Source organism: Pristis pectinata, chromosome 16 (assembly GCF_009764475.1).
Source record: "Pristis pectinata isolate sPriPec2 chromosome 16, sPriPec2.1.pri, whole genome shotgun sequence".
Lineage (NCBI taxonomy): Eukaryota > Metazoa > Chordata > Chondrichthyes > Rhinopristiformes > Pristidae > Pristis > Pristis pectinata.
The window spans coordinates 17,445,029-17,454,856 of NC_067420.1; the positions used below are offsets into that span (position 1 = coordinate 17,445,029).

The 9,828-nt window shown below is 41.8% G+C and overlaps 1 protein-coding gene across 1 annotated transcript in view; it reads right to left on the reverse strand.

Annotated features, from left to right (window-relative positions):
* LOC127578918 (partitioning defective 6 homolog beta-like) overlaps positions 1-3,629 on the reverse strand; it is a 54,335-nt gene extending 50,706 nt beyond the window's left edge. The window contains exons 1-2 of the mRNA XM_052031493.1: positions 3,366-3,629; positions 1,052-1,274 (exon numbers count right to left, since the gene is read on the reverse strand). Coding sequence (XP_051887453.1) covers positions 1,052-1,274; positions 3,366-3,428 — 286 coding nt within the window. The 5' untranslated portion in view covers positions 3,429-3,629. The remainder of the gene's footprint in view (positions 1-1,051; positions 1,275-3,365) is intronic.
* Positions 3,630-9,828: the final 6,199 nt, after the last annotated feature.

Below are 9,828 nucleotides of genomic sequence, written 5' to 3' on the forward strand. Positions count from 1 at the left end.
GATTACTCCCCATTAACGTGCGCAAGAGATACTGATGTCGTGCATCAGGCAGTGCCCGATTCCCTTGAATGGATTACCAAACTCCAATGAGCTACAACATTTATTTTTCCCAGAAGCCATACAAATAAATAATCCATTCTCTTCATTGGAGGATCACCATCTTCCCACCAACACAAAAATCAATCCAGTGTATCCATGGCAAGTACACCCATCCTTAGAAATGGAGAACAGCAGGTATTGTCTCAACAAAACACCACAACTTCTATTATTTCAAGACTCCAAATGAATAATATTCCTCGTCCCACCCTTATATGCATGTCAAAGACAGCAACAATGCAGAGTTTGGTTCAAACCGGTTGAAGTTTGGGATTACCTCTGTAGTACATGCTATAGAACAAGGAAATGTCCAAATGCAATTAAAGCAAAAAAAAAATTATATCTGCATATTTTCACCATAAATCAGGGCAAAGATATATGGTACAAAAATTCAAACAGTATTGAGAGATTCTGTAGACAGGAGGTGAAAGATTGTTAAAGTACTATAAACCCTGTATACCACATTAACTACAAACCTGAATTTTAATAATACCTTGAAACCTTTTAGTGCTTATGTTTTGACTGAAAAACAAAAATTAAGCATTTCACTTCATGGGAACCTTCAAACTAGTTACACCCTCACAAAGAAAGTGATAAAAATGAAATCACAAATGCAATTTAACATGATTACAAATAATGAGGCAGCAGAATGTGTCAAACCACAAATCACCCAATGACAGAAGCTGCCAAACAGGAAGCTAGGTATTAAATGTTACATTCTACCATTGTAACACAGCATACACAAACTTGCAGGTACATTAAAACAGGAATATTGAGCACAACATCCTGGAAAACACCCAGAAATAGTTAGAAATATACATCACCCAAAACATGTTTAGAACAGTATCTTTTTCTTATAACCAAAATTTAAGAGGCTTCTAATGTGTGTTTTGATCACATTTATTTACATCTAGGAATAGGAATACAAATTTTTTTTTAATTTTCATTTTCTTACCCTTTCTTTGCAGAAACACTCTGAGCAGTGGGTTTGCTGTCTTGATTGCCTTCAGGTAGTTATCATCATTGTTTATTGGTAACAAGTCTCCATGAATGTCAGCATATCCAACTAAAACATCAATATTTGGAATTCTGTGGACATGCTGCAATAATCCATAAAACTCTTCAAACTTTCCAGGTTTGGATCGATCCAGAGAAAATCGTCGAAATTCAGCCCCAAACTAAGTTAAAGGGGAAAAGAAGGGAAAACATTTCAACTATATAAAATTTGGTTTCTGAAAAAGCTCAATTTATTGAATTCAAATGGCAGAATTCTAAAAGTAATATTGTTACAAATCACTTAAAAATCACAAAGAATATAATCCAAGGAATACCATCTCCAAGAAGGGCCCCTTAATCTCCCATCATAAAGATCAGTAAATTCACAGGGAAGTTTCAGAGAGAGTAGAAGTCCCAAGAAACTCACTAGAACATATGTTTAGTTAAAAGAGTATATCCACAACCTGCTTCCTTTGCCAGTCCATGCAGCATTACTTTGTATAACATAGGCTTGATAGAAACATTTAAGGTAGTAAACTTTTGCTTAATTTAGTCAAGTGGTTCAGAGAAGTTGTCTTTAAACAAATAAATACTTTAACTAAATTCACAATTCTGGGACAAATTGCAAATCAAAATTTCTTTAAACAGGCACAATTCAACAAGATTGAATGGATCTAATTTTTTTTTTATATATACTCCTGTGATTTTCCCCTATTGGGGGAAATTAAAAGCATGGAAGTAAAACAAAATGCAGAAAACCCACAATTCCCTCTTTAATAATTACAAAAAGGTGTTTGTCAAAACTCAGAACCAGTTATAAGTACTGATTAAAGATTAGCGAGGATCAGTCTCCGATGGAGGCAAGGTGATAAGAATAGTGCTTGCAGTTCTGCATGTTGTCATCACACATTATCATAATCTAGTTGAAGTACGGAATGCAACTCATTCTATTTTCTACCACCAAAAATTTAACAATTGTTAATGGTTTGAATTCAAGAGGAATAAACATTCCAGTTTTCTAGCAAATGAAAGCAGCTGCAAGATGTCTAACTCATACACAGGACTTCACTCTATCAAAGATGAGATTTAACAGAGCAAAAGTCAGCTCAATAGGTTCACCCAAAGAAACTAGGGACAGAACAGAAACTTGGAAAACCTAAAAGCAGCAACTTTAAAGAAGTTGGATTAACACCTCTTGGATGGATTCCAGTTCTGATTTATCACCTTAGTTTTGTATTTTCTTTTTGTTAAGTGTTTCAATAATTTAAAAACTTAAGCTTTTTCTTTACATCTTCAACTTGACAAGAAATACGAGTTAACAATCCACTGGAGGAACTCAGTAGGTCAAGCAGCATCTGCGAAGGGGAAAGGAACTGTCGATAGTTCGCGTTGAAAGCCTTCATCAGGGCAGCGTGTTAAGTCATTTGTGATCAGAATTAAAACCATGACTAATTTCACTCTGGACATCAACCCCCAAGATAACAAGTGCTTAGGCAACATGGTATAATTAATGTTGTCATCATCAATACATTCACACGAAGAAACTGTTGGATACAGTTCAAATTAGAGGACTGTAGTGTACATTCTGTGTACAACAACCAATGTTGCAATGTTAACACTACCAAATTATAGCGCTTAAATTTATCTTCATATGAAAAACTCACTTGCCTTTATATGAAAAACTGCCCATTGAAAGCTTACAACAACTTAAAATGTTTTTAATAAAAGCTTTGCATTAATTCACCGGTGAAATTATGCAACAGAATTTCAGATACATGTTTTTTTTATTCTGGTTCAATCTTAAATTAACTTGCGCACCCAGATAATTAGATTCTCCTTTCCATTTCAGATCAGCTTGCAGCACAACCCTTCTGGGAACACTCTCAGTTTCGTGTATCTGAAGTGCTTTACTAATTGCTTTGGGTTGGCATTTACAAACCACATTACTGTCCAAAAGTTTCTTACAAGGCGCTTAGCAAACATGACATTTAGAACCAAAATGCAGTGGATTGCGGTATCACATGCTCAACTCCCAGCAGAACCTGAATGGTGAAACAAGTGGAATATAAAAGTAATACTTTAAATCTCTGAAAGTGAAGCAGGCCTGCGTCTGACCAGACGGTTGAACCCTGGCCGCGACAGCATTGGTCACAGATCCTGCATTAGCCGGGACATCGGATCTAACTTGCCCCCCGCGTCGACGGCTCTGCAAACCTCTCCCCCTCCTTCAGCCGCCCCGATCTCGCCCGACACCCCGCCCGTCACTCACGCACCTTGCTCTTCACCTCCACGGTCTCCAGACACTTGGACGACGTACGGTGGTGGGTCTTGATCATTTTCGCAGCAGCGTTTCCCCGGCCGTTTCGGCGACGGGTGCTTCGTTCGTTTCCGAAGGACAGCGGCTCAGGCTGGGTGAGTGAGCGGCCAGGATGAAGCCCGGACCCGCGCCAAACTCCTGCGGTCTCTCTCCCGCCCCCCCCGCTGCTGCCGTCCCTGCTAATGGCGGCTGCGGCTCCACCACCTCCTGACGACCTGCACCAAACTCCGGACTTTGTTACCAGATGACGTAAACCTCCCCGGAAACCCAGCCTCGGTTTCACCTGTGCATGCGCGCCCCCGCCCTCCGAATCGGCTCGTGCCCGCGCTTGCCATCGGTCAGTTGGCGCGGCGCGGGCGCGCGCCCGGACAGTCGAGGGCGGCCGAGCTGCCGGAGGCCTTGCTGAGGTGAGCCTGATGGTTGCCGTGTCGGATCTGCCCCCCGCTCCGGGCCAGCAGCAGGTACCTCAAATCAGCGCCTGCCCGCCCTGAAACCCACAGCCAGGACAAGACCTTATCAAGCTCCCTATCTGACCGAGTAGTTTCACAACTTTCGCTCCCGTACAGTACTTATCAGCATTATCAAAGCATGACAAATCTCCTGAAAGTTATAAGGAAATATAAATGAAAAAAAGTACTACAGCCCTTCATTAAGATATCAAGATGTTATTTGGCAGGAACCAATTAAATGAACTTTAGTGTCATGCTTTTCACTGCATTCCACCAAATGGATGTTTCTAAGCAAGTGAATACCAAGTCTTATGCTACTTTTAATATTGAATTGTATAGTTCCTTGCTCACCCAAAGTGCACAATTTTAAGCAGTCACATCAATCACCTCTGCCACAATTATTTTCAACACTGATGCTCCACAAGGCTGTGTCCTCAGCCCCCTACCCTACTCCCTATACACTCATGACTGCATGGGCCAGATTCTGCTCTAACTCCATCTACAAGTTTGCAGATGATACCACCATAGTGGGCTGTATCTCAAATAATAATGAGACAGAGTACAGGAAGGAGATTGAGAGCTTAGTTATTATGGTGTCATGACAACAACCTTTCCCTCAAAGTCAGCAAAACAAAAGAACTGGTCATTGACTTCAGGAAGGGGGGGGCACGATGCACATGCTATTGTTGACATCAACCGTGCTGAGGTCAAGAGGGTTGAGAGCTTCAAGTTCATAGGAGTGAGCATCACCAATAGCCTGTCCTGGTCCAACCACGTAGACGCCACGGCCAAGAAAGCTCACTAGCACCTCTACTTCCTCAGGAGGCTAAAGAAATTTGGCATGTCCCCGTCAAACCTTACCAATTTTTATCAATGCACCATAGAAAGGATCCTATCTGGATGCATCACAGCTTGATATGGCAACTGCTCTGCCCATGACCCTAAAAAACTGCAGAGAGTTCTGGACACAACTCAGCACATCATGGAAATCAACCTCCCCTCCATGGACTCTGTCAATACTTCTCGCTGCCTCAGTAAAGCAGCTAGCATAATCAAAGACCCCACCCACCCTAGACATTCTCTCTTCTCCCATCTCCCATCAGGCAGAAGATACAAAAGCCTGAAAGCATGTACCACCAGGCTCAAGGACAGCTTCTATCCCGCTGCTATTGAACAGTTCCCTAGTGAGATAAGATGGACTCTTGACCTCAATCTACCTCCTTATAACTTTGTACCTTATTGTCTACCTACAGTGCATTTCCTCTGTAACTGTAACACTTTATTGTGCATTCTGTTATTGTTTTACCTTTTACTACCTCAATGCACAGTGTAATGAATTGATCTGTATGAACGGTATGCAAGACTGTACCTTGGTACATGTGACAATAATAAACCAATTCCAATCCTTGTGCAGCACTTCTTTAATATTTACTGTGTTACTCTAGGATCCGTATGTGCACCTAACACAAATTGTGGGCCATGTACAGGAAATCAGGTCTCTTCAGACAGACGATCTGATATGATTTACAGGTTTCTTATGGATTAATTTGAAGGAAAGCTATTTTGTTCTACAGAGCTGCACTTTGCAGTTGCCAGGTCACAGATTTTTTTCCCCTCAATTGGATGAAGGCAGCTAATATCTTGTTAAATAGAATACTTTAGAACTGTTTCTAGCATGACCAGTAGCAGGTGAGAGAGCCTTAAAACAGGTTGTCCTTGCTGGAGGAAAATGAAAAAAACAAAAGAAGGACTCTGTCGGGAGTCTATCCCCAAAAGTCTTCCATAGCAAAGTTCCTATCTCCATAAGCTCTATAAAAGCAATGTGTCCAGAGGCTAAGAGGCATATTGCTGCTTTTGCGACATTACAGTGTCCCTATACTCAGGAAATAGGAATTCACCTTCTTCACCTCATATTGAGTAGTAAGCAGTCTCGGCTTGTCAATTTTCTGAGGTAAAAGGTTTGCTGAAAGTTCAAGTAATGATCAACGACACATACAGTCATGCTCCACACTTAAACCCCAAGCTGTCACAGGTTAATATCACTAAACATACAACACCCATTTGTACAACATAAATTGAAATTGAAAGGTCCATACTATGCCTATTATTGAACAGTCTCAGTAGAAGCAGGGAGCATATCATATTAGTATGTTACATTTCTTATTATTTAAAGGGACACTTGGAGACCTGACTACGTAGCTTCTCAATTAAATACTGGTTGCACAAACATCTTACAAAGTACACAATGTGCTGCATCTAACATTGAGTCTTTTTTCAGCATTTTGCTGCTAAGAATTTCGTTCCACAGGTATCTCAGTAGTGAGACTCCCGTCTGCATTACTGAAAGTGTTGTTATGCCCATGGTGGCCACACAGTTGGGTTGTGGATTTGAAACAAGGAATTCATCTGCACGGTGTCCCCAAAATCATCATATTTGGACTTCTCTGTTGAGTGATGTGTTTGTGAGTCAAGGTTTTCTAAGGCTGTCATCACTATGTACATGACTTTCTGCAGGACAACCTTGGATCACACTCTAATGCCTGGACTGCTCATATCATGGAGTTCAAGATCAGTTTGACTCTCAAAATCCTAGATAGATGATCTTTCCCAACTTGCTGCTCACTGCTGCATCAGTGAAGGCACCCAGTTGTTGAATTTGCAGAGAAATAACTTCATCGAGGAACAGATGCATTTAGAGCACTAGGATTTGCTAGCATTGCTTGCTCCTTACAAGTTGAAGTAAGTCTTTGACTGCACTCTTTGATAACCTCGATCCTTTTACAAGGTTTCTATTCCCTCAATGTTCACATTGTAGGGGATTGGAAGAAGAATTTCCTCATAAAGATTGCTACATTTCTGGGAAGTACAGATAACTTCTTCATTCTGAGGAGTCAGTACTGCTGGACATTTTCAGAAGTTGGCACATTCTGGGGTGTGTGGGATAGATTCTGGGGGATGGCTAAGGGTTACCTTCTACTTTCTTGGTTAATAAGAAAATCACACTAATAATATACTGTTCTTCTACAGCACCTTAGGGCAGACTCAACAAGAGACAAACAAGTACAAGAATGGACAACACCATAAGTTTCCTGAAAATGGTTGCCTTGCAGTTTACGTTTGTATCATCTGCTCCATAACCTTGCCAAGTGAAGACACCGGCTGCTGCCAGAAGAAGAAGAGCAAGGTTACCTGGAGCCTGAGGGTCATGAGGTGGAGCTTGGAGATTAGTGGGCGAAGTCCCCAGGAGAATGCAATTGAAGTTCAGTTTAAACCATTCTAAGGTAAATAATGGGGCACAATTGACAATGGCTTAGCAATAAAAGCACAGTGTTTCACCAGCTCCTGCTGCTTTCAATGCTGCATAAAGGGAGCTCCTGGAGAAAGTGCAACATGAAGAATTTTCCCTGACCTCCCTCATACTTTTTACCTCTCCCAGGAGTCTCTTTCCCAATAGTGGCCATGATAAGTATTGTAAGAGCAGAACAAGTAAGGTGTAAGAACTGCAAGATAGGGATCAACATTGCATTTGGGGGACTTCTGTAACAATTGCAGTAAAACAATGGGGCAATGGCATGATTCTTAATAGTTCACAATCATGTGCTCCAATGAGGCTTTAAACTTTATGGGGATAGCATCACTTAATTTTTAGTTGAAATCTAGCATAAACATGTTCAACTGATATGCACGTCATTAGAACATTTTTCGGGTTACGGCATAGAAGGGTATGCAACAATGCCAGCAGCTGACACACAGTTGTTACTTATCTCCATACAATTAATTATGTTAATTGTCCAAATGAAAATACAATTCAACAGTGCTAATGCTTTGAGAATACCTTATGGTAAGTCCAAGTCAAATGTTACATTAATGGAATAACATTTTTCAGTAGAATTACATCCCTGGTGCCTTTCCTATTTCTCAATCTTGCAAGTTGGTTGTGATGTCCTAACAATAGGTTGCATTGTCACTTGAGCGAATGCTGAGCAGCTGCTTCCTCTTCCTTTGAGTTCATATACACATCCTTGTTGATCACAAAAACCTTTTATTTTAAATGAGGCTGGCTTTAGTTTGCTGTCCAAGATAAACTGAAGAAACAGTTTGGGATGGCTGGCTATAGGGCATGGATGAGCATACTGTCTGCGAAGTCATAGTAGTAGATGAATTAGTGCCCTCATGAGGGTGGGTGGTGGGGAGGGTGATTTCAGTTTTTAGAACCTGCAAACCAAGCGACTGCTCTGGACTGGGAAAATAATGGTGCAGTGACTAGCTGGCACTCAGACTATACCATCTTTGTTTAAACTTCTGGACCCAAAGCCGATCCAACTGACAGACCCTGAATCTCAGATGGCTGGTCAATGCTGCCTCCATTCTCCTCCTCAGAGTCAACACTCAATGCAGTCTAAGCAGGTTTCTGCTCATGATAATGAGGTATGTGAGTGGAGGGAGGATGCATAGGCCTGCTTCTGCAGATGAGAGACAAGTTCTCATATGCCATTACTTTTTTTTAAGGAGTGAGTTGCTCCTTTGTGCCATCTCTCTGGTTATGTAGAACAGCAATCTGATGCGCAGCATCCTTTTACTTGTGAAAAATAGCTAAATAATCATTTGTAGCATCTCTTTGCTCCTTTGGAGCTGTCGGCTGCTCGTAGGCACCACAAGCTGCTAGTTTCACCGTAGGAGGCCATTGGAAATTGACAAGCAATCGCCTTCTATTGACGTTTATGCAAGGATACATTATTAAACAATGTAACATACAGCCTTTAGTATTTTTAGCTTGCAGTAACAAAATAAGTTTATAGCTGTTGAAAAAAAGCACATTTATTTTTGAAAATCCTGCAGGAAAAATTGTGATGAAAAAGAAGAAAGGGAAGGAGAAAAATTCTCCCACTTTAGGTGATCCCCACCCCACTTCCCCACAACATGCTGCTTCTCTTCTTCCCTTTCCTAGCCTTTTTTTTCTCTCTCTCTTCTTACCTTTGACCCATCCCCCGGTGGATCTGCTCTCCCCTCCTCCCCCACACCTGCCTATCACTATCTCTTACCTGCATCTATCATCACCCTGTGCCCACCCTGCCTCCCCTCTTTTGTCCACCTATCACTGCTCTGCTTTTCCCTCCTATATATTGGGCTTCCCCTTTTCCTATCTTCAGTCCTGAAGAAGGGTCCTGACCCAAAATGTTGACCATCTGCTTTTCTCCATGGGCGCTGCCTGGTCTGCTGAATTCCTCCGGCATCATAGTGTTTTTCATCTGGATTCCAGCATCTGCAGTCCTTTGTTTCTCTAGGAAAAATTGTGAGTCTGAAATTCTCTAGCCCCTACTCCCCTTTTTTCCATTGACACAATTGTTTTTATAACACCATTTTCTATAATGCAAGGCTTCCTAGGAGCACAACTATCGCTTTATAGCAGCGCTACCTGTACTCTGTTTTTTTTTGCAGTGGATTAGGTCATTCTGCTGCAGGAATGGTCTCCTGCAGGCTGGTGGGATGCTGAGCTCGCATGTGCCTTCCTCCCGTGCAGGTGACCTACTCCTCACTATCAGAACTGAACAGAGAAGAAAAAGGAGATTGAGTAGGCCTTTCTTTAATTTTCTTGTGGAGGCTTGAACTCTGTGGGACTGGAGGAGTATAATGTCATGATTGAGGTGAAGATGAGGGTAGTTGGTCTGTGGATTGAGTAGCAGTCCATATGGTTAACAGTGTGTGAGTGTGAAAGCATATTTTGTGTGTGAGGTCTTGTATCTTGTAAGGTCTTAATGTTATTTTTCCACTGTGTGAGGATTTTCACTCCTCGAGGTCACTCTATCCACCTTCTGCTGATATCTTCTGTGACCCTGCTGGGTTTCCCTGCGTGCCCACCCCCCCGCCCCCCCCCCCGAGCATTAACCTTCCCCCTAGTACGTATGTTACTTATTAGGACATATTTGTCTCTTTCAGAGCATCTGGGAGTAAGCTCCCTCTTCCCTGCAC